General features: G+C 40.7%; 3 protein-coding genes across 3 annotated transcripts in view; 2 read left to right on the top strand and 1 right to left on the bottom strand.

Annotated features, from left to right (window-relative positions):
- The window catches only part of rnf220b (ring finger protein 220b), a 29,329-nt gene extending 28,181 nt beyond the window's left edge, over positions 1–1,148 (top strand). The window contains exons 15-16 of the mRNA XM_054603323.1: positions 786–860; positions 957–1,148. Coding sequence (XP_054459298.1) covers positions 786–860; positions 957–1,028 — 147 coding nt within the window. The 3' untranslated portion in view covers positions 1,029–1,148. The remainder of the gene's footprint in view (positions 1–785; positions 861–956) is intronic.
- A 2,627-nt stretch (positions 1,149–3,775) lies between these two features.
- On the top strand, positions 3,776–7,610 carry guk1b (guanylate kinase 1b). Its single transcript, XM_054603419.1, has 8 exons — positions 3,776–3,887; positions 4,144–4,185; positions 4,515–4,640; positions 5,840–5,936; positions 6,676–6,814; positions 7,168–7,252; positions 7,333–7,418; positions 7,578–7,610. Exons 1-8 carry the CDS (start codon positions 3,776–3,778, stop codon positions 7,608–7,610), a joined length of 720 nt encoding a protein of 239 aa, XP_054459394.1.
- Positions 7,611–8,884: 1,274 nt separating this feature from the next.
- Positions 8,885–22,893, bottom strand: part of obscna (obscurin, cytoskeletal calmodulin and titin-interacting RhoGEF a) — a 50,052-nt gene continuing 36,043 nt past the window's right edge. Inside the window, exons 48-78 of the mRNA XM_054602996.1 lie at positions 22,657–22,815; positions 22,365–22,542; positions 22,041–22,154; positions 21,735–21,902; positions 21,044–21,146; positions 20,826–20,955; positions 20,597–20,726; positions 18,710–18,818; positions 18,336–18,466; positions 18,145–18,257; positions 17,742–17,910; positions 17,479–17,566; positions 17,201–17,401; positions 17,038–17,098; positions 16,879–16,956; positions 16,617–16,789; positions 16,412–16,438; positions 16,143–16,295; positions 15,561–15,606; positions 15,372–15,449; positions 14,797–15,173; positions 13,430–14,748; positions 13,068–13,196; positions 12,823–12,945; positions 11,931–12,098; positions 11,667–11,772; positions 10,946–11,185; positions 10,271–10,494; positions 9,820–9,916; positions 9,139–9,288; positions 8,885–9,065 (exon numbers count right to left, since the gene is read on the bottom strand). Of these exons, the coding sequence (XP_054458971.1) occupies positions 8,885–9,065; positions 9,139–9,288; positions 9,820–9,916; positions 10,271–10,494; positions 10,946–11,185; positions 11,667–11,772; positions 11,931–12,098; positions 12,823–12,945; positions 13,068–13,196; positions 13,430–14,748; positions 14,797–15,173; positions 15,372–15,449; positions 15,561–15,606; positions 16,143–16,295; positions 16,412–16,438; positions 16,617–16,789; positions 16,879–16,956; positions 17,038–17,098; positions 17,201–17,401; positions 17,479–17,566; positions 17,742–17,910; positions 18,145–18,257; positions 18,336–18,466; positions 18,710–18,818; positions 20,597–20,726; positions 20,826–20,955; positions 21,044–21,146; positions 21,735–21,902; positions 22,041–22,154; positions 22,365–22,542; positions 22,657–22,815 (5,523 nt within the window). The remainder of the gene's footprint in view (positions 9,066–9,138; positions 9,289–9,819; positions 9,917–10,270; positions 10,495–10,945; positions 11,186–11,666; positions 11,773–11,930; positions 12,099–12,822; positions 12,946–13,067; positions 13,197–13,429; positions 14,749–14,796; positions 15,174–15,371; positions 15,450–15,560; positions 15,607–16,142; positions 16,296–16,411; positions 16,439–16,616; positions 16,790–16,878; positions 16,957–17,037; positions 17,099–17,200; positions 17,402–17,478; positions 17,567–17,741; positions 17,911–18,144; positions 18,258–18,335; positions 18,467–18,709; positions 18,819–20,596; positions 20,727–20,825; positions 20,956–21,043; positions 21,147–21,734; positions 21,903–22,040; positions 22,155–22,364; positions 22,543–22,656; positions 22,816–22,893) is intronic.

The following is a 22,893-nucleotide window of genomic DNA, read 5'->3' as shown; positions in this document are numbered from 1 at the left end:
TTTTTAAATATGGGAAACACTTTAAGTACATTTTTCTAAAGTCGCAAGTAAATCTGTTTGACATGAAATTATAATTTTTGTTATATTTTCAATTCTGTATTAGCGTGATATAGATTGATCTTAATCTTGAGACCTAGCTCTGACATTGATATCATTTTTTCAAAACAATTTTACTCTAGTGCTGTAATGATAGAATAGATAAGGAATCATTAAAGTCATTCATTGAGCAAAAATGCCACATGTTTGCTCATCCCATTGCTCTGTTTTATATCATCGTTTTGTGCTGTTCACTGAACAAAGAAACTATATAAATAGTTGACTTTTGCTGGTCTCTGCGGACTTGTGATGAATATTTTTCACAACTTTATTCACATTTTATAGAGAAAATGATTAGCCAATTAATAGAAATGAAAATTTTTTATGAAAATAATTTGTAAGTACAGCCCTCTTATATACAACAAAATACATGTTGTGGTTTTTCAAATACAAGCGCACTAACAGAAGGAGTGTGTAGAAGGAGGGAAGCCGGTGCGATTTTAAAGCGATGGACTTAACTTGTTCATTTTGATTTGAACTTATGGAGATAGTTGCTGAAACAATATGTTTTCAACCATGTATTTAAACCGAAAAAGTAAAGTGTAAATAATCACTAAACACCCCAGCTGGACCTGGGCTGATTTGACCGAAGGGTCTTTCAATGCTCTTATTCTAGTTTCACATGGACATCTAGTGGCAACTTTATGTACTACATGTAAGAAATCATCACCTGTGTTTTCTTTCTGCAGGACACTTACACGACCCCTCTCACCTCCATCCAGTGCTGGCATGTTCACTGTGAGGAGTGTTGGCTTCGAACGCTGGTAAAACATCAGATTTGTGTTGATTCACATAAACAGGAAGTAAAATCAGAGCATGTTTGAAAAAAGGTAATTTTTTTGTCTTTCGTTTTTCTTTAGGGAGCAAAGAAGTTGTGTCCTCAGTGCAACACTATCACCTCACCTGGAGACCTGAGGCGGGTCTACCTGTGACGCAGCCACTCACACAATAAGGAGAAGGGATAATTCTGTTTTAACCAATTGGGTGGATTTGTGGGCAGCTGGCCTGTCACAGACTCCCTCCTTCATCCTCCTCCTCCTCCTCCTCCTCCTCACACCTACTTGTCCTCCCTGTCAGTGTACTCCTAACAACCACTAACCCCTGACAATTTGAAGAGCAGAAAGTGTGACCTTTGACCTTCCTTTACAGCCCTGTACATTAAAAGTGTTCCTGCTGCAACATCTAACAGAGCAGAAAAAGCATCTTAAACCAACTGAGAGCTCAGGCACTGAAAAACAAATAAAGAAAAAAAACAACACTTTGGGACAATATTTATCGATTTTGTAACCCTTTTTTCTGTTTTATGAAGAAAAAAAATAGTTGAATCACATGCAAAGCACATGTACATAGTTTTGTGTAAGTTTGGATCGATGTGTGTGTGTAAATGATGTTGACTAGCAACCCAACCGATTTACTGTACAGAGTTTGTCTTTGATTAGATCATTTATTATTTGTTTAGCTCCTGTAGGTTGGAAAGAGTCACAATAATCTTATTACATTCAGGCTCATTTTGTCTTTCTCATTGATGTGTTTCTTATAGTTTCCTTAAATCTAATTTTATCAATGTTACTACAATAAAACGTGTGTCTAAAAAGTAGTTGTTTCACAAGGTATCTTATTTGGGGGGTAACGTGAATATTCACCTGTTGAGTGTGTGGATTTTAAGTGTGATCGGACAGTAAGCACCTTGTTTTGTTTAGGCCTGGCGGGAGCCTTGTTGTGATGACTCTGAAGTGGTGAAGTCGCCCTTTAAGAAGTGGGTCAGTGCAGGATTAGTCAGGCAGAGCCCATCACATCCCATCTGCAGTCGAGGGACACTAAACCCTGCTATTCTGAGCTTTTACTGCGTGTGACTGAAGACTACAAGATCCAATCACAGAGAAGGAAAACGCACTAAAAATCCTGAATTCATAATAGTTATTAGCAGGATGATGTCATTTGGAGTCCATCAGCAGTCAGCTGTTTTAAACTCCTTTTTTTTTATCTTCCAGTTTCTACAATGTATCTCCATCGCAGTGGGAAAAGTGAAATAGCAGACCATATGCTTCTCTCATTCCCACCATTTAACCAACTACTTGCTCTAGAGGAGCTGCCAAATAGACTGTGGTTGCACTGGGCAGCTTCCAAGTATGAATATGTGAACTTTATGAGTGTGAACAGGGCCTTGCTGAAACTGTCATGGATAAATCACTGTTAAAAAATACTTCTTCCAGAGAAACTTTGTGTAGTTTTGTTTGATTTTTATGATCATTAAAGGAAATCCTGGAAATAATTAAAGTATATTTACCTCCTTAACTTTAAGTCTTTTCCTCGCAAAGCCAAACTCTAGTGCTCAAGCAACAAGTCTCTGGTTTACCAGCAGAATAATAAATGCGAACAAAGCTTTTGCTGCAGTGTACGCCATCATTTGTTTATGAAAACCTTTGACCTTGCCCACATGCTCTTGTGACCTGCTCCTGTGTGGATGGTGTGGATAAAAACAAGACAGCATGCACACATGTGATTGGTCATTGAGCTGAAGGGAGGTGGTGGTAATTCAGACTGACAGTGAGCTGCTTCGGTGAATCAGACTTACAAAGACACACATACACATACACTCATTGTAGTCCATTAAGAAGCCTCATTGAAGACTCATCTGCTATTGAACGTCTCTACGACACGGACTGTACAGGCTGCGTGAGGAAAGGTAAGGAAAGCTATAGTAATAACTAATGCGAATAATGTGAGTTTAAACTCAGGTTCAAACCTCAACTTAAGCCAAAGGAAAGTTGCATTATAATTGAATTGCACTGTACAGCTCAATTGTAGCCTGTCATACTGCACATTCATAATATATGTACCGGTTTTGTTGTCTGCTTAGATATTTTAAATGCTCTGAATTAATGTGCAGGTTAAAAAATAAATTCAGATTTTCTTGATCTCTTTTCACTTTTTATCTAAAACAGCAGGTGAAGCCAGGGAATTACTTGTAGAAACAAGATGATGAAGGGGGAGGTTGGATGTTTTTTGACTGCTACAGACTTTGACTGTATTATTAAGTAATTGTGTTAATGGGGATTCTAAATGAATTGATTCAGAATTGTCCCTGAAGTATCACCGTCTCTTTAGCACAGCAGGTAAATGGGTCACCTGTCCTGGACCCTGTGTGCCGCCTGGCCCAGATCCAATTAATCCTGTTGGCTGACCTGCCTTGACTTCATTAACAGGCACTCTTAACGTTATAATCAGGGCCTCCGGCTGTCTACCACGTCAGCAATTAGGACATGGACGTGTTGAAATATTTCAATTAAGGAAAGTAGACTTTAAGAGTGGAGATTAAAACCACAATAGTGCAAAGGTCTGCATGCATGCTGGGATGTTTCTACCTGACAGGGTAGTGGTTAAAAAAAGCTTGGATCAAAGGATTAACCTGACTGCACCTATGACCCGTTGACTGGATAGTTCGTGAGCTTAATTTAATTATAATAGAAATGGTGTTTTGGTCAAAAATAATTTATTCCAAACCATTTTTGTTCTGTATAAAAGGATTCTCACTAAAATGCCCTGTGCTCTATTTTGTAGTAATGGTTGCCAAACCTTTAACTCAACATTTGCGCTGGCTCATTGTATCTGATTTTACTCTGCTCTTAGCATAAACCTGAGCTTCCTCTGTCCCTGTCCTTCCGTCTGTCACAGAACAATGTCAGGACCGAGACCTGTGGTGCTGAGCGGCCCCTCTGGAGCAGGGAAGAGTACTCTGATGAAGAGGCTGATGAGGGAACACGAGGGCATCTTCGGATTCAGCGTGTCACGTACGTTTGTTCGCCAACTGGCTACTGGCCTCCGTCACAACATCCTTTCTGAGCAGGAAGTTGGACAGGAGGGACAGTCTCTCAGCATGAATGAAGCTTAAATTCTGAACATGCCAATAAATGCTTTGTTAAATCAGTAAATATTTTAATGAGACTTTGTGGCAATTCCACTTTAATATCTATCAAACGCAACATAACTGATGATTCATTATCTTATTTCTGGGAGGGTTTTGATGATGAAATCCTCTCCTCACAGACACAACAAGAAATCCTCGACCAGGAGAGGAAGATGGCAAAGGTACAGTCAAAACAGAGTTTTTAGCATCTTCACAAGTGTTACAAGTGGGTAACTGATGTTTTGAGCACCCTGGCAGGGCAATAGGACCATGATGCTCTGTGATTCAAATTTGTTGAAACAGTAGAAGTTTGATTCAAAGAGTATTTTACACCTCTTTGCTTTTTGTGTTTGTGCCATATTTTCCAGCCTCCCCTCCCTGCCCGTTCTAAAATAACACCCACAACACTTCTTACTCCCAAGTGAACTGAACAAATACTTTATCCAATCTGTATGGCTCGCTTGATATAAAGGGATAACCCTCTTCTGTGCCTTTTTTGCTTTCTCCATAGGGCTGAACAAGCTCCCAATGCTTCTGGGGGCTTCTTTACTACCCATAGCAGCCGTCTTCTCCTCTGAAGACATAAAAAAATCTACCTCTTTTCCGTGTCCAAACGAATCAGAAACCACAGATAAAGGTGACCAGTTTTTAAGGCAGAGGGGTTACTTTCATCATCCTGGCACACTGCCATTGGACTTTGTATAGGAACTAGTCATGTGACTAACAAAAAGAGAAGAAAAAAAATGTTTAATGATCTAAGGAATCTGGACAGTTTACACTTTGGAGTAAAAAGCTTTTGAAAATAGCCCCCTGTGATGCCTCGGTAGTGATTCCCATTTCCAGTCCCATAAGGTTTTGTGTGTCCCCTTTCCAACTGTGGCTGGTGGACCAATGATGATTTGCAAGCAACCATTAGCATCTCAGGAGAAAGATTCATAACGTAGAGTTATTTTGCTATATAGGGGATCGGTTTGAGCTTTTCAAACACTGCTGTCATGCCCATTTAATTGTTGTGTTAAAAAGATAACTGTTCTTTTATAAGATGCCATATTTTAATTACTACTGACAAATCAGACGTTGTTAAAATAAATGTATTAATCTAGAACACAACCATTGATTTGCTTCCTTTGGGTCGGACTGAGGTTTTGATCTTGCATCAGAATATTTCATGTGGTGCAGTTTTCTTGAATGCTGTTTAAAAGCAATGTCTGTCCATGTTTTCAGGCTTATTATCTATTTGTTTACAGCACAGCCACTTCCTATTATATCCAGCGTTTCCCTTTATATTGTTACTTCAGTCTGAGCGGACTCCTTCATGTTCTCATGCTAATGATTGTGTGCTATCGCAGTGTCCATCAGTAGAAGTCATTTGTTTCTTAAACTCTCACAGTTTTAGATCCCCAGAGGTTTTGATGTTGTGAAGATGTAGCCCTATGGATCTGGTATGGACAATATAATGTGCTCTGTAACAATTATACTAAAGGCATATTTACAAAAAGTAAAAGAAAAAACACATAACTTATCTTTCCAAGCTTTTCTCCTTAGCTAATGTCTGTATACTATAGACACACAGTCTCAAAGCTGGCTTAGAGGAGAACATCTTACACTTAGGAGAACATCTTACAACATCTTACACTATCCAGGAAATTGTCAACAATTTAGCCTTTGTGACTGAATGTTCTTTCCCTTAGCCTGAGATCACTGTGATGAAACTGGACCCACTAAAAACTTTAGCGAGGGTTTATTTGATTTCCATCATCACTCTTCAATCATTTCTTTCCATTGTGCAAGTTTTCATAGCAGAGCTATATTCATTATTAAAGTTGCTTCTCACAGACTACCACTTCTCAACAAGAGAGGCCGTGCAGGAGGGAATTGACAACGGAGACTTCATTGAAAACGCTGAGTTTTCCGGAAACCTGTATGGAACGAGGTACATTTTTGCATCCCTGCATGCATGCCACCATATTTTTCACCATGTAATCAAGTGCAACCTCAGAAAATGTCTATTATTTAGATGCACGATCGCTTTTGGTACACATTTTATAAAAGCATTCATTTTGAAGACCAAGGCCACTTAAGGGGCAGTGTCTTAGCAAGCATCTCTCCTGCAAAAAAAAGAACATTACCTGTATGTTTGGAGTGTTTTTGTTGTTCTAAATGCTGTTTCAGTAGCTTTTCCACCCACAGCATGGATGAAAAGCTGAGTTAATATTAGTGAAAACACAATAAAGTATCAGTGTCAGTGATAATGTTTAAAATTAATTCAATAGAAACTAAGACTGTTGTCTTACAAAATAGCCTACTATCAGGCTTTGCCACAGGGATCAAGAGGATATATATAATAGTCTGGTGACAGATGGTGGATCTTTAACCCCCCTAAGGTCAAAAAGAGCAACGCTGCGGCTCAGCATTGTGGGTCACGTTTAATCTCTCCCTCTTATTCTGGATGTAACACGCACTCACTGTGCGAGTCTGAGCAGCTTGGACCAAGGCAGCGATCCTCTTACTTTAGTCACTATGTGTGACAAGCACAAAATGACACGATTACACTCTCCATACCTGGTTGAACATCGCCAAGCCCCGTCCATGTTCAGATGTGTAGTCCTGGTGGTTTAAAGAGCCTCTTGTTTTATATGATTTTGTAATTTAACAACGCTTTGATTCTGTAGCAAAGCTGCCATAGAAGACGTGCTGGCCATGAACAAAATCTGCATCTTAGATGTGGACATCCAGGGGGTGAGGAGGATTAAAGAGACTGACCTGAACCCTATCTACATCTCCATTCAGCCTCCATCCATGGAGATCCTGGTAAATGTCCAACTTTTTATATTGCATTAATGAAAGAAAATAGCGCAATATTTCCATGCAAATACTGTATTCATTAAGCTCTGTTCTTGTTTGTGCAAAGTGGGCTGTAAATAAGTGATATAGATGCTCATTTCTTACATTTATTTTAGGTTTTTCTGTGTATATTTTGATAATTATAATAAATTCATTCCAAGATTTCCTTTGAAAATATTCTTAAATACTGAGACACAAGTTGTTCCGAGAAAAATGTCAAACAAATACAGCCTTGTGAAATTTGTGCAGACATGAAAGCTGTTGTGTTACTTCGCGGAGCAGCTCTTGGTTCAAAGATGCTGTTTTATTGTCTTTCTCAGGAAACACGTCTGAGGGACCGACAGACAGAAACAGAGGAGAGTTTACAGAAACGCTTGGAGGCAGCGCGCATCGATATGGAGCTCAGTAAGTTTCTCAGCTGCTCTTTGTGGATATGATGCTGAAATAAAGACAACCACTGCAGCTGATCCAATTCTCCCCTCTAGGTAACGAGCCCGGGGTGTTTGATGTTATTATCATCAATGATGACTTAGAGAAAGCTTACGAGGAGCTCAAAGATATCCTCAATGAAGTAAGTAAAACCATAAATTATCCTTTCTCTTACTTATTTAACAAATACTTTGGAACTATTCCATGCCATCTGTTGCATACACCATTGAATATTCATGACGCTCTGAATAAGACCATTGGTTGAACGGATAAAACAATATCTTAATTTCTCTTTAAACAGGAAATCCAGAAAATTCAGGAGACAAAATCATAAGTAGGAAACGGTAACCAGTCATTAATCTGCTGGACAGAAGAACCAAAACGTGGGACTCTGGCCTGAATAACTCAATCTTCACTGACTGCAAATGACCAGATCTGAAATAAACTTTCATCTTGAGAAACATTTGTTTTTCTTTTGTTCTCTTTGTTATATGGTCGGAGGTTTACTCAGTACAGTTTCATGCTCACTGATGCTCAGATGTAAAAGAGACTCTGAATTGAAAGATGTTTGTTCTTCACTGATGGAATGGGGGTTATGTTAGATTTAGTAAAACCAGTGATTGATGTCTAGGTGTGAACATCTGTGCCAGCTGGCTCAGCTGCCATGAAAAAAGACAAATAGGTAAAACTGCCAAATTCAAATTCAGTGCTTCATTTGGTCTTCACAAGCCAAAGTTTCACACTGGCCTAAATTGAGTCCACATTAGTACCACCGGTCAGTACCCCCCTTCAAAATAGTTGTTGTTGAATTCTCAGACAGTAGAAATAAATTCCCTATTAGTTAAGTGTATAACTACTGTAACTAATATTAGGGTATTTAAATAATTACTCACATGCTGCATAAAATGTAACTATCAAGGAAATCTGTGCATCTGAGATAAAATCACTGCATATATAACATTTAAAACATTTGCATGTACTTTTGCATGTTAGTGTGCAAATTAGACTGAGTAAAGAACATGAGGACAATGACTGACCACTTTTGTGCCATTTAATTAATCTTTCATCCATCAACTCATTCTGGTGGGTGACCAACACAATATTTAATTATTATGAAACTTAGAAGCATTCGGTAAAACCTATATATCTAATCAACTTACCATTTGTACATTTAATTTAAGGCAAAACGTGAACATTTTTAAATACAATAAATCACTCAGAAAAACATTTGCCTTCTGTAAAAAGAAGAATGGCAGAAAAAACAGTTTTCACTTTAAGGCCAAAAACGTGCATCTGTCTGATACCGAGGAGCAAAATAACAGTTTCTGGTGTCACAAAATCCAATGCACTCTTAGACGAAACCTTCTCCCTGATTTGTTTCCATTTAAACCAAAGCACACTAACATATACAATGGATCAAAACACTATGAAACACTTTAAAAACTCATTAAGACGCATCACATTTTCAAAATCAGGATACTAAAATGATTTTAGAGATCTGGCCTGGCTCCAGCTAGCCAGAAACCAGCCACACATGAAACTATCAGCTGACATGAAATGTGCTGCTATAAGGCTGCGTAGTTTCTAAAAGGCCCCCACAGTGGTGCCTCACTGGAAGAAGGGACCTTGGAGCTTGGTGCGGACCAAGTCTCGTTTCTCCTCCTTCTGCTTGAGGTGATCTTTAAGCTTGTCCGTGGAGAAACACACTTTGGAGTGTCGGCCTTTGTGTGGGGGACGATGGGCACGCAGCCATGGGTTCTGGAGACACTCGGCCGCAGTGGGTCTCCCCCTACAAAGTTAAATATCATATTAGGATTCTCACATTCCTAATTCAGAATTGCAGTTTTTAGAGAGAAACTCACCAGGATTTGTTATTCAGGCTGCTCTTCATGAAGTTTAATGCCCCCTCTGACAGACCGGGGTAACAGCGTCCAAACTGGATCTTCCCTTTCTTGATGTTCCTGTCTTGCTCCCAGCCGTGCTCTGCATGGAACGGGCTGTCAGCACTCAACCTAGTGAAGAAAGGGAAAAAGTACATTATACAAAAATACACACAGTGTAGTTTAATACTAATAAATAATACATTATATTTATAGAGCGCTTTTCAAAGTTCTCAAAGACGCTTTACAGACATTTAAAATCATCATTAAGAGCTACACACTAAAAAGTTAAAACACACAGCATTCCTCAGACATTAAAAGCAGTTCTACTACTAGTAGCAGTAGTAGGACAACTATTGGACTGAACTAATCAGCTTACATAATTAAATCTTACATTATGAAAAATAATATTAACTAACGAATGAAAATGTGGATGATTGAATCTTAAGAATTGTTATTTTGTCAACTATCATACGTGCTATTGAGACAAATGTCAGACAAGATATTTGTCTCAATAGCAAGTTTGATAGTTGACAAAATTGGTATTGTGATAGCTGTTTTGCAAAAGTGGGAGCCACATATATCGTATATTATTTAAAAAAATAATTTTTTCTTTAAAAAAAATATTTAATGCAACACTTTCACCTGTATCTTTATACTTACATGATGAAAGACAGATATCCAATAGCCCAAACGTCAGTTTCAGGCCCAACACCCTGACCTTCCAGGATTTCCGGAGCTTTAGGAAGGACAATATAAACTGACAAAACAGACAGAAACAGGATATCGTCCATAAACAGCTGTGCTGTTACTGGCAATGACACATTCACCCACATTATTCATTTTCTGAGTTAGGAAAAATTACTCAAACAAGAAACGGATTTAAAAAAAGATAAGAACATGGACTTGGATTTGTTAGGCTATGGAGGATCAGCTGAGGGGGATGAAGTTAGGCTGAATTATTTCCATCCATCCATCCATCCGTCCTCCCTTAAAGAATGCGTACCTTTGCTGCGGCAGTCTGTTGGAGGCCACGACAGTCAAAGGTTTAGTACATAAGAAGAATCCACAATTTAGTTTGTCTTTTGATATTAATCTAAACATATTTCAGTACCTTTGCTCTCCGATAGGCCATGGATGTGCTCGACGTTGAGAGGCTGACCGGGCGTGAAGGACTGAGCCGAGCCCAAGTCGACTATCTTCAGGTGGTTACAGTCATCCACCAGCATGTTGTCGGACTTCAGGTCCAGGTGGACGACCCGACGACTGTGTAGGTAGTCAACCGCACTCAGGATCTGAACCAGCAACTCAGCGACTTGAGTCTCTGCGTACAGATCTCTGAAAGGGCATAAAACACAGACAGCTTTGTTAATGGTTGTACAAACGTTTTGACATTGGTCTGAAACAGGATATAGGATATAAGATTTTTGTTTTTATGATATTACATTGATTAGTGACAGCAAGTGTCTGTTAGACATCTGCAATCAGTGTTCAGTTTTATTTGTTTAGATTATCTCAAAATCACTCAAAATGTAAATTACATTAATAATTGATATTAAATCATAATAACACCAGCATGTCAGCAAGTTTGAAAGGGCCCAATCCGGCCTGTTGGAACTAATTGGAGCAGTATTTCTAAGGAAATCTTTTGCTTATTTTTTTGTTTTTCCCAGTCTTAGAGTGTCTTATTTTGTTCATCACTTCTGCCTCAAAAGTAATATGGAGGCTTTTAGCTGTATGGACTACTTGATAATGTTGCTGGCTTATGTTTCTCAAGCCTTCCCTTTACCTCGATGCCAGACTGTAGAGCAGCTCCTTGCCGGGACAGAGCTCCTCCACTAACACCACGTAGCAGGAGGTGAAATAGGCGGTTTCCAGCTGCACCAGGTGAGGATGATGAAGCCTCTTCAGCAGCTGGTACTCCCTCAGCACCAACTGTCTCTGCTCTGCCTGGTAAGGGGTGATCTTGGCAACAAACACTTGGCTGGTCTCAGCATCCCTACACAGGCTGACTACGCTGAAACGCCCCCTGAGAGAGAACAAAAAAAAAAAGAGGAATATGGCAAATTAGTGCCTAAGAGAAAGTGGGAGGAACAAGTTTAGACCGTCCTTTTACTAATGCATCCTGGACCTGATTCTGGTCTGGTGTAACACTGAATAAGCAGGTAAAGAATGAATGAGGGTGTTAATGTTACTGAAGTGTTTTTCTTCCTTAAAACACTAATCCTAAAGCTAAGAATTTAAGTCTATTGGGAAAAATCTACTTTGATTTACATTTAAAGATGAAAAATGTTGAATATAAGCACAAAATATCCTTCTCTTCCCCAACAAAAACTATGACGGACTCCAGAAACCTGAAAAGTCCCATCTACATTTCAAAGTAATACCCAAATGAAGAAAATCAGATCATGTGTGAACAAACTAAATACAGTAAATAAAAAAACATTTTTATTAAAGATGAGTTTCTGATAAAAAATAAATAAATTGCAGCTTCTACTTAAAACACCTACCTGTTGATCTCAGAGAGGAAATTATAGTTCCTGTGTGCTGTCTGTCGCTCTGACCCAGGGACCTTTGACCCCAGTGACTCAGTCTGGATCAGAGGAATGTGAATTTCTGTACAGCAGAATAAATAAAGGTGACATTTCAACCTTTCGTGACGCAGCTGTTCGCACATTTAACAGTTTAGGTATATATCATTGGTGGATTGAGCCAAAGCACCAAACCAGTGAAAGCAAACATGCAGCATCATGTTTGAAAGTATTTTTTCTTGCCTTCAGGATGAGTAGCCATGACAACCGGTGCTGAAGCGTCACTGAAAGGTCCTGCTCCTGTTTTGGTGATGCAACCAATCCTGAACACATAAGAGGCTCCTCTGGGTAAATCCTTTACCACGTAGCAGCTTTCAGTCACCTCCTCCGACAGGACCGTCCACTCCGCACCTGAGGAGGTGCACAACACAAGAGTTTTACTCTGACATCCACACCTACTACTGCACATATTAATGCTCTCTCACTAGATTCATAAAAATATGATCTAATCACATAATATACATTGGCTTTCATCTTATTATTAGGCTCTGTCTTTAGAATTATAATAAAGTGCAACAAACTAAACATTGGTGATTAAATGGCTACATCCAACAGATAGTTCTGGTCGTTGATTATGATTGGCTGAGCCGTGTTTGTACCTGGGAAACCGTTACCTGCCGTTGCTTCCGCCCAGGCAAAGGGGTCTACCTCTATCCAAAGCAACAAGTCTACACCAGCAGTTTATGATAAGTTAAATATGTAACTTTAGCTAACAGTAGCGTGCATATTTTTAAACGTAGCCCATTTTGTTAATTTTGTCACAATTCTTAAGCTATGTCTTCAGTTGCTAGCGAAATAATTTTGTTGTTACAGTGCTAGGAAATAATAACTACATAAAATCAAATAGGCCCCTTAAAAAAGGTAAACCAATAAAAATTTGGTAGTTACTGAAAATACCAAGTATAAATTGAGGAAAATACGCCAAAAAATCCCTTTTTTATCTTTAAATATGTGTCAGGTTAAGAATAATAAACGACACTGAGTGATGCAAGCACACACTAGTCTATTCTTGAAAGACTAACACAAACACCACTAATTGAATTCCCGTGCTGGTGCATCATCCCTGAGAACCCACCTGCTGTACAGTACTGCACACAGTAGGTGACAGGGTCACTGGACTGGACAGGTTTCCAAACCAGCAGGACTCCGCCTCCATCTAACTGGAGCACTTCAGCCTTGTTGGGACGGACCAGCAGATCTGGAAATGATGGAGTAAATCAAAACATACACAACCATGCTTATAGCAATATGAAAATACCAGGTTTTCAGGCCCTTTTGGATTGAAAATGCATAATCTACAAAATGTAGCGTATTCATTACCTTTTGCCTTTTTGAAGGCAGGTATTTTAAAAGAAGGTAATAGTTTGGAGATCCTCTTTTTTGGACTCTCGGGCGCAGTTCTATGCTGTCTTTCAGGTGGAATGGGAGCTGATCCCTTTACTATTGTGCCTGTTGTAAAAGACAAACACCAAAAGGAGAAAAAAACATAACATTTAATTAAAAGACAGTGTAGATGTACATTTTTACATAACTGAGACTAGCGACGGCTCAGGTAAATTAAAAAAAAGAAATAATACAGATATATTTATGTCTATTTGATGTATTTTTAGCTTTGTAATATGGATGCTAATCTACATCATTTTCTGTTTATTGAAAAATTGGAATAATTTGCAATAGCTCACCTCCTTTACTCACATCCTCCTTACTCGAAGACCTGGAAAACAGCTTGGTCAAGCTGGAGGCTGAAGCTCTCATTTTCTTCCTCAGGGACATGGTGGGAGTATCTGGCTTCATGATCTCTCCTAGTGTGGGACCTAACTCTGTGTTGTCCAGCTGGGAGTATGAATGGCCGGTCCAGGACTGCCTGCGGAAGATCTTCAGCAATCCCAGTTTGGGTGACTTTCCTGTCGGTGGCCGGGCTTCTAGGGCTTCGAGTGCTGGAGCGGATGCATGCCTTTGGAGGCCACATCCCTCCTTCTTGTCCCTGGCTCTGGGAGGCCTCTCTGGAGCCTGCAGAGAAGAGAGGCTGGGACTAGGGCTCGCTGGAAGCGATGTCCCCGGCTGACCTCTGCTGTTTGCGGATAAATTGGGGTTTGAGCGGGTGCGGTTACGCGGCGGTGCCTGGGGATACAAGTTCCTAGGTTTAACTTCTTGGAATGAGCATGGGGATGCTGAAATCAGAGGCTCCCCTCGATCATCATACCCTTCACTCTCTCCTGATCTGGATCTCCCTCTTAGATGACCATGACTCAGCTCCTCATAAGAGCCGAGTCTACTTGAAGACTCAGAGCCACCATGCTCCAAAATAGACGACTCAGCCAGAGACCCCTGTGAACCAGCCAAGGTGTTGCCCAATGCCTGCTCCTGATCCAGCCTCGGGCTAACTCTGTTTCCAGCAAGGAGGCTTGAGGGAACAGATGATCCACCCAGCATGCCGGCCCCTTGCGTCGGAGCGACAGAGCCTCTTCTTCTTGTTGGTCGTCGTGGGCTCGGGATGGCTAACAAGTTTCTCCCCGCCACTTCATCATCTGTCAAATCTTCCTTCAGACTTTGAGAGCCTTCTTCCTCACCTGACATTGTGCGCTTGGGTGAGCCGGGAGATCGCCGAGAATACTCATCAAGAGACCTGCTCCTCCTGTGAGGGGGTACGTTGGTGTGGGCGAGGCCAACACCACTGTCAAAGGAACAGGACTTCTGCATTGTAGGCTGGACGGATCCCCGTCTCTGGCCACGATTGGTCTCCGTCTCATCCTCCACATATTCAATAAGAGGCTCGTTGAGACGTCCTGAAAAGCTTCTCCGGAGTGGCTTGCGACCTCTCTCCTGTTTTTTGGCCTGGAATTTGTCCCGTAATGTCATGTGTCTGGCGGACATGGGTGAGAGCTGATGAGAGGTGCTGTAGAAAGTGCTTCGGATGACGCTGCCGCGAGGGATACGACCTCCATCACTCCCTGAACCCTCATCTCCATCAGACAGGTAGAGAGACTGACTACTGTCTCTGCTGAACCTACGCTCCCTCTGAGGCGTCTGTTGACCAGATGCATCCGACGACGCAACTGACTGCCTACTCATACTACGCTCTAGTACACTCCTCCTTCCCAGCAGCTCCCCGTCCTCTTCCTCCCCTAATGTCATTTCCTCCTCTTCTGCATCAAGGTGGAGTTCGGGCTCAGGGATCTGCGCTCTCTCCGTTAAAGGATCAAATTCCTCCTCAGTGTCTTCCTCCTCCTCGGTAGGGCTGCAGTACTGGAAAAAGTCCAAGGAGTCAGCTTCATCGTACTCCGAAGAGGAGCCGCTGCTCGGAGAGGTGCTGCTGTGTTCCCGGGCCTCGCGGGGCACCGTCACTGCAGTCTCTCTGAGAGGAGCGTCCAGCAGCTCAGGAATGTGCCTCAACGTGAGAACTGACCCGATGCAAGTCAGAGAACGCTGGGGAAATAGATGGAAGAGATATTGGTGAAGACGGATGTAGACAACAGGTTTTCTTTCAAGAAAAAAATATGATCTAGTGTGAATTCAACTCATATATTAATGTTCACCCTCAAGATTATCAACATTACACGAAACCAGTTAGTACATCCTGCTGTCCCCAGATGTTGTGGTTTCGAAGAAGACTAACTAACTCACCTGCCATTTCCTTTTTGAGATGAAGATTTTCAAAGTCTTTGTGTTGATTTCATCCGTATCTTCACCTGCATGTTCGTCCTGTGGACACCAGAAGACAGTGTTTAGTTGTGTTGCTAAATTAGAGTTTTATTTATTTTTAAATCCGGTGAAGCTTGATTCAAACACAGATTGTGCTGTATTTCCTCTCACCTGGAGCCATTCGTGGCTCAAGCATTCAAAGGCAGATGGTCGCTTCCTGTGTAGAGGGAAATTGGGAAGAGTCAGATGTTTGTGTTGCACCGTTAAAACCACACCTGATAGTGTTGTCAGGGTTCGGCTGGCAACCTGAGTCAACCACTACATCACTGCAGCTGTGTGGGAACTTATCACTGGAGGTGGTGAGCAAATGTTATCTTATTCTAAGTGTGTTATTTTTATATTGGCAGTGGATCAAACGCCAGTAAGCAATGTGAATAGGGTGCTTGTACAGCCACAAAGAATGTTGAGCCTTATTAATGCAGCATTCAGTCATTTTACAATATTTTTTTTGTTTTGCAGAGTTTTGGTTGACCTTCACAGGATCTCACTTTTGATCAGTGTGGGTTCAACATTAGCTAAATGTAGCTTTTACAGGAATACATACATGGGTTTGATTTGTGGAATCAGAAATTGGCATCACTGATTCTTTTCACTTTCTGCTCATTTGCATGAAGTTTAGAAAATATGTTTGATGACTTTTTGAGTGACTGGATTAATGTGGCAGTGTAAGAAAAAATAAAACTGGTTCCGTACTCAGGATCTGGCTGAAGGAGCATGTGGAGAAAGTTCTGGGCTTCAGGGCTCCTGTTCCTGACGTCAGGGGCGTCCCAGTTTAGGGTTCCCTCCCCCACCTTTAGCAGTGTGGCACGGTCCGTCTCACCCACGAAAGGGCATCGGCACACCAAACTATCAAGAAAAAGTAAAACAAAGCGTGATGTAAATAGTCAAAAGAAACTCTGATATATGAATATTGTATTTTGTCAGGATTTGTAGAATATTATCAAAAGTGCAGTGATACATACCATGTATAGGCTAAAACACCTACAGACCTGCAAGAGAGAGAAGAGGTATTAATGTAATGTAATTGTCTTATTTTGCTCTGTAATTCACAGTTGTACACGGTTTATTGTAAATCCCTTTTAGCTTTTACTTAAATCTCCTTGTCATTCATACATAAACTATCTGATGCAAGTCTCAATTTTCCAGATTAATAGTTATTTAATTTACCAAATATCAGTGGCCACAGTGACTGGTTCTTGGTGAACAATCTCCGGCGCAACAAACTCTGGTGTACCAAACATGCTGTATTGGTGTCTGGATGTGTCTATTTCTTGGCAGAAGCCAAAGTCACAGATCTTGATCTCGTCTCTCGGCGGATACACCATTAGGATATTATCAGGCTGAAGGGAGTATAAATATAAATGGAAAAGTTAAGAACCACATTCAAATAATGACAGTCAATAGTGCGATGTTGGACCCGAAATCTCACTTTAATGTCCAGGTGCAACATGTTCATGCTGTGAATGTGACCAACTCCTTCAAGGATTTGCTGGATGTATGACTGGATCTGAAATGAAGTGTAGCGTATTAGCCAAGAGCTATACATAATATTTGCAAGATAAAAATACTTTTGTAAAGAAGTTTGCACCTCTTTCTCTGGAACTGATCCTTTCAGTAATAAATGGTCCAGTAGTCCATGAGAACAGCAGCTAGAAATGGTGTTAAAGAACTCATAATAGAATACAAATCAAACTTAACCCACTGTGAGGAAATAAATAGTGATTAAATTGAGCATTGAACAGAAAGGATACATTTCTGTGATCAGCACCAGAGTGCGTCTGGTACAAAAGAAGTCCAGCAGACAGGCCACTCTGGGGTGAGCCAGACGGGATAGCAAGTCCCTCTCCTGGAAGGACCTGGTCCGAGTGCTGCTCCGCAGAGGCAGGAACTTGGCAGCAAACACCTCACCGGTTCGTCTGTGGACTACACGCTTCACTACCCCAAAGGTTCCCCTAAAAGGCAAAGCGATGATGTTGATCGTATCAAATCTTAACAGATTGGACTTCATCAATTTAAAATACAGGCTCACCTTCCAATTTCCTCATGGACGTCATAGACGGAGAATAACTTCCTTCTCTTCCCCAGCTCCACCTCTCTCTCCTGACACTCCATTGGACCTGCAGAGAAAACAAAACCTTTGAATGAAAGATTCACTACTTGGAGCAACATCAATCACAATAGATTCCTTACCTTCCTTACAGCAATATCATTTTTGTTACATGCTTTAGGCCATTGCAGTTAGATCTGATGAATTAATAGAAGTAAAATAATGATGCATTTCTGTTGTCTCACCTTCCTCCACTGTCAGCTCAGCCTGGCATGAGGCATGGCCGGAGTCATTGTAGGCGAAGCAGGTGTATATGCCGCTGTCCTCACCTTCGGGGCAAACTATGGTCACTGAGCAGCGGGCTCCATGCTGTGATATCTCCACATTCTCATTGGCTGCAAACTCCTGTCCATCCTCCAATCAGAGATGATAGAGATACGTTTTAATAGGGACAGCTACAAAGTCTACAAAATCTGGTCAAACTTTGTCTTTTGAAGAAACAAACAACATAATGCCCTCCTCCTGTGACCTCTGAAGGGTGGAAGTTTAACCTCAACAATATGTTATGCGTCATTGTCAGTTTGACTGTAAAGTATTTAGTATTTTACAAGAAGAAAATATAAAATTTCTGATCTGCAATGCTCCTACCTTGTACCACTGTATATTAGGAGTTGGTCTTCCTGTAATGATGGCAGTAAATGTGGCTGGTTGGCCAGGCTCTACACACAGGTCCTCGGTGGATACCTGGATGGAGGGAGGAGCTGAGCAAGAGAAAAGATCAGTTAGTATTCACACAGAGTTTGATAGAAGTCATACTTATGTTAAAGAGACAGTGATACCATCTGTAATTTCCTGCATTTGTTCAGAGATGTAGATCTCCTCTTCTTCCTCCAGGTAACACAGAGGCTGCTGTGCCACCTGATCCATGGAGGTCGAGGCAGGAACAGCATCTCCAGTGCTACATTCAGCTCTGGAGACAAAGAAAAGGTAAGAATACAATACTACTGATCATCCAAAGGAAGAAAAGAAACACTTTCAATTCACAAAACCACTTATTTGATTCTACGATCATAATTGTTTACTCTTTAACCACCCAATTCTAATCTTACAATTGTGACGCTAACTATTAAATCAACCAACCACAGACAAAGTTTACCAGGTCGAGACTGATGCCTGTTTAAAAGGTAAGTAATGTGAGTGGCACTAAACTTACTGTTCGGGGTGTCCAGGAGGGAAGAGCATCTTAGCAATAGAGGTGGGGCTGAAATCAGTCTGCAGCCATTTCTTGACAAACGCAGTTGACCAACCCTCTGAGTCTGCATCTGTGAAAACCACAGTGCCACTCAGTGGGAATTTAAGGTTCAGACACTTAAAATGATGATGTACTCTAATAATATATTTAAAGGAATTATTATGTTGCACTGGCTGTACTTTACTGAATCATTGGAAAAGTGAAATAGTACATTACCTTACATACCGGGAACAGTAATAATGCACTTCTTACCTCCAGTACTTGAGTGTTTTAACCGACTAACCCAACACATCAACAGGACATGAGCGTAAGCCCACTCCTGCATGGTGGTAAAGGGAACACCTGCCCAGCACATGACCATCTTGTGTTCGTAGGAGTGAAGAGTTAGCTGGGCATGCGTTGGCAAGAGGAGAAAGGGGGAGTGTTGAATGGTTATTTGTTATCATGACAATTATGACTTACATGGAAGGGTCCATGTGAGGAAGTTCCTGCTTTAGGAATAGTAGAGGGAAGATGGAAAAACATGAAGGTAACGAACAATGGAAGGCAAACATGGCGAACTGGTGTCAAAAATACAGAAAAAATGATGCATATATGTGAGTGATACAACGTTATAGCCTGTATAGAGAATAGCGTATGTGAAACTTACATTACTTTTCATCAACATCTAATAATGCAATTAAATTTGGCATAATTATATTCTACTGTATCCTCCAAATAGACTTTATGTGATAGTTAAAGTGGTACATCCATAGATATTACAGTTGGCAAATGACTACATATTATATTAGACAGTAATAGTGCTACTTGCAATCTCTGTATTTAAATTCCTGTTGTTTTTTGGCACCTCGAGGTTTGTCTGACTTTGTATCCTAATGTCAGTCTATTCTATCACAACCCATGCCCTCTGTGGAAAGTGGAAACATGATGAAAAACACAAAAAACATTCCATACAATAAATGTATTAATGTCTTTTTCATGGGTGAGGATGCTGGGAAGTACAGTATGGTGTCTATGTTCAATGGCAGCCACTTGATCCTGCTGGGTAATGGCAATAGACGGTGTTTGAGGGAGTTTCTCTCACATGACTGACTGTAACAACTATCAAAGTGAAAGACAAAGACATAGGATGAAGATGAAGTGATCCATGAAGCATATTAGCCCAGAGAGGAGAGATTAAAATTGTAAGGTACAGGTATCAGGTAAGAGATGGTTAATGTTTAGGTATGGGTTTAATGTGGCTAAGTTCAATGTAGTAGATTGGCAGAGGGGTAGCCACAGATTTTTGCATTCAACAAAACAAACAGACAACTTGAACTTTGAAGTGTGCATTAGTCATCACATGCTGCCGTTTGAGTTAAATAACTTTGATAATCACGTTATTTAAATGGCAATACTAGAAATGTCAAAAAACAAACAAACATGTAAATGGTTGCTTTTATCTCATACATTCCACATTATACATTTTCAGTCTATGCCATTATCCCTGAGGATCAAGTGACAACTGGTTTGGTAGTTTGAGCTACATATGATGTGAGTGTATGTGACATGGAAAGAAAAGGAAAATGTGAGAACAATCTCAAAATGGCATCACCTGGGTAGAATGGATAGTGGTAGTGGTTGAAAGTGGAAATTGATGCAAATTGTTGCAGTTTATTGGAAAGTGAAGAAATGTCATATGATGTGGAGTATAAAGGGTGACAGGATCAGATGTGAGGGGAACTGGAGTGAAACTGGACAATGGCATGTGCTTCATCCCTTTTTCAAATGCAGCTACACTAGTGAGAGTGAGGAGCATCCACGTGAAAACCCTGTCTTGGGTTTCCATCCTGTGTGGAGGATATTTACCTTCAGGGGCTCTGGCTGTCCTACCTTTAGGAGGCAAGTCCTGTGGTTGGTCATCCTCGATGTCGATCGTTGGCACATAAGCGGGACACAGCCCTGCTTTGCACTTGATGCAGCCAAACTCATTCGAAAGCTAAACGACACAAAACATTTGACGTTATGTATCTTACAGGGAGATCTCTGCTCTGAGCATCTTGATACATTGTAGATTTTATGGATAGGAGTTTTATACCTCGCACTCATACTGTCCAATATCTGCCTCGGTTGAACTGATGACCGTCAAACACAAGATTCCACTCCGAGCATCATTCAGGATGAAGTATTTTTGCTGGTCAGTCAACTCTCTTCCATCTTTCAACCACCTGCCCAACCCAAAGTTGGATTTGTTTGAAACACACAATGACCAAAAATTGTGTGTAGTAACTACTGTGGTGCTCTGTGTTTCCTTACCTGATTCGCGGTAAAGGAGTAGTAAGTGTGGAGCAGGTAAACTGTATATCCTCTCCTTCTATCAGACAAGCACTCTCCAGCCGACTCACAAATCTGGGTGGAGCTGCAGAGAAGAAGAAATATGATTAGAAATTGACCAATAGTGGCAATTATAGTATTATCGAAACGTTTTTCCACTTTATTGTTACTGAATATTCATGTTTTTTCTTGTAAATGTACATCTGAAATCATGTCATAAAGTACCTGTAGTGGGGGTACCGACAATAATAATAGTAGTAGGTAGAAGTATTACAGGTATTAGAAACCACAACAGCAGTAGTAGTACCCACAATATAAGTTAGTGTGACAGATATAGTCACAAAGAGAGTCGTAAAAGTTTTGTAGTAGTAGTTGCAGAAGTAGTAAAACTAGTATTGGCAGTAGTAGTAGTAGTAGCACTAGTAAAAAATAGAAGTAGTGACAGTATGAGTTCTAGTAGTAGCCTTGGTATTTCTACTTGTAATCATGGTACTATATGATGTTGTTGTAGTAGTAGTAGTAGTAGTAGTAGTAGTAGTAGTAGTAGTAGTAGGAGTAGCAGTAGTAATAGTATAGATGTTCTGTGATTCTCTGTGACAGTACATGTTTGTATAGTGTTCACCTACAAAACGCAGACATGGCTCAAGTGGTTAAGATGCATCCAAAGACTCACCGCGCACCACAACCTTAGCCAGAGTACCAGCACTGCCCATGGAGCTGGTAGCATAGCAGGCGTACTGTCCAGAGTCCTCTGCAGTCACACTGTCCAGGATCAGACTGCAGGTACCTGACCGGTCTGCTGTGATGATGTGACGGGGGTCGTCCTCTAAAGGAAGGCCGTCTAAGAGGTGGACATCAGATTAATAGTGTGAAACCATCATTGTACTTTATCCTTGTCATTGGATGAATTAAGGTTATTTATGTAACACCTTAGTACAATATAAACAGTATCTACATATCTGAATAAGATATTTCTGACCTTTGAGCCAGCTGACCACTGGTTTTGGAGATCCTGTGACCTTACAGGTCAGTTTGATTGTCTCTCCTATCTTTGTTGTGCAGTCAGACAACAGTGACTCAAACACTGGTGGGTCTGTTGATAGACAAAAAAACATAAATACAGAAATCACTCACCAAGCACTGAAAATATTATGCCATATCAATTCCCAAAGACCGGAAGAGACAGAGACTAAACCTTTCTATAAGAATATCAGGTGTCAACATAATGCTTTAGATGCTATTGTAATTTTAAAAAAATAGTATATTAAGTGATAATAGAATAATAGAATATTTGATGCCCTACTGTTAGTGGGCAGGCTGGAACGTTGCTGTAGCTCCTTCAGGTCTTTGAGCCAGGAGAGCTTCACCATGGTGGAGCGGCCCTGCAGGGTGTACCTCCGCACTGAACCCCTGTGCTCATGCCACAACCCCCAAGACTTTTCATCTGCACCCACCGTCTCCTTTATTTCCACATCATTCAGCTGGGTAGATTGAAAAGTGAGATTAATAAGAGGAATTGTCAGTTTATTTTTTTGTATTGCTTTACATTCTGTCAGAAAGTATAATATGTAAGAAAGCAGGAGAACAGATCTTACCTTCATTTTGTTCTTGAAGGTGTAGGTGTCACTGTTCATACTGGTGTCTCTTTTCAGTTTACACAGTACAATGCATTCCTTGAAGAGAAACACTTGTCTTTGATGCCCTCTAGAGGCCGTCTTGATTTCTGGAGATTCCTCCCACACTGTGAAGACTCCCTGAAGGGGAGGCAAGTGAGGACAATCTTTTTATCAGAGTGCACAGTCAAGGCTGATAACCCCTCAAGTAATTTGGTG

Source organism: Anoplopoma fimbria, chromosome 8 (assembly GCF_027596085.1).
Source record: "Anoplopoma fimbria isolate UVic2021 breed Golden Eagle Sablefish chromosome 8, Afim_UVic_2022, whole genome shotgun sequence".
NCBI classification, from domain to species: domain Eukaryota; kingdom Metazoa; phylum Chordata; class Actinopteri; order Perciformes; family Anoplopomatidae; genus Anoplopoma; species Anoplopoma fimbria.
This window is presented reverse-complemented; position numbering and strand designations above follow the sequence as displayed.

Bases quoted from the DNA above. Each gene is read 5' to 3' on its own strand.
- guk1b (XM_054603419.1), top strand. From the start codon at position 3,776: ATGTCAGGACCGAGACCTGTGGTGCTGAGCGGCCCCTCTGGAGCAGGG. The intron at 3,888-4,143 runs GTACGTTTGTTC...CTCTCCTCACAG, and splicing joins CTTCGGATTCAGCGTGTCAC to ACACAACAAGAAATCCTCGA. The intron at 5,937-6,675 runs GTACATTTTTGC...TTGATTCTGTAG, and splicing joins GGAAACCTGTATGGAACGAG to CAAAGCTGCCATAGAAGACG.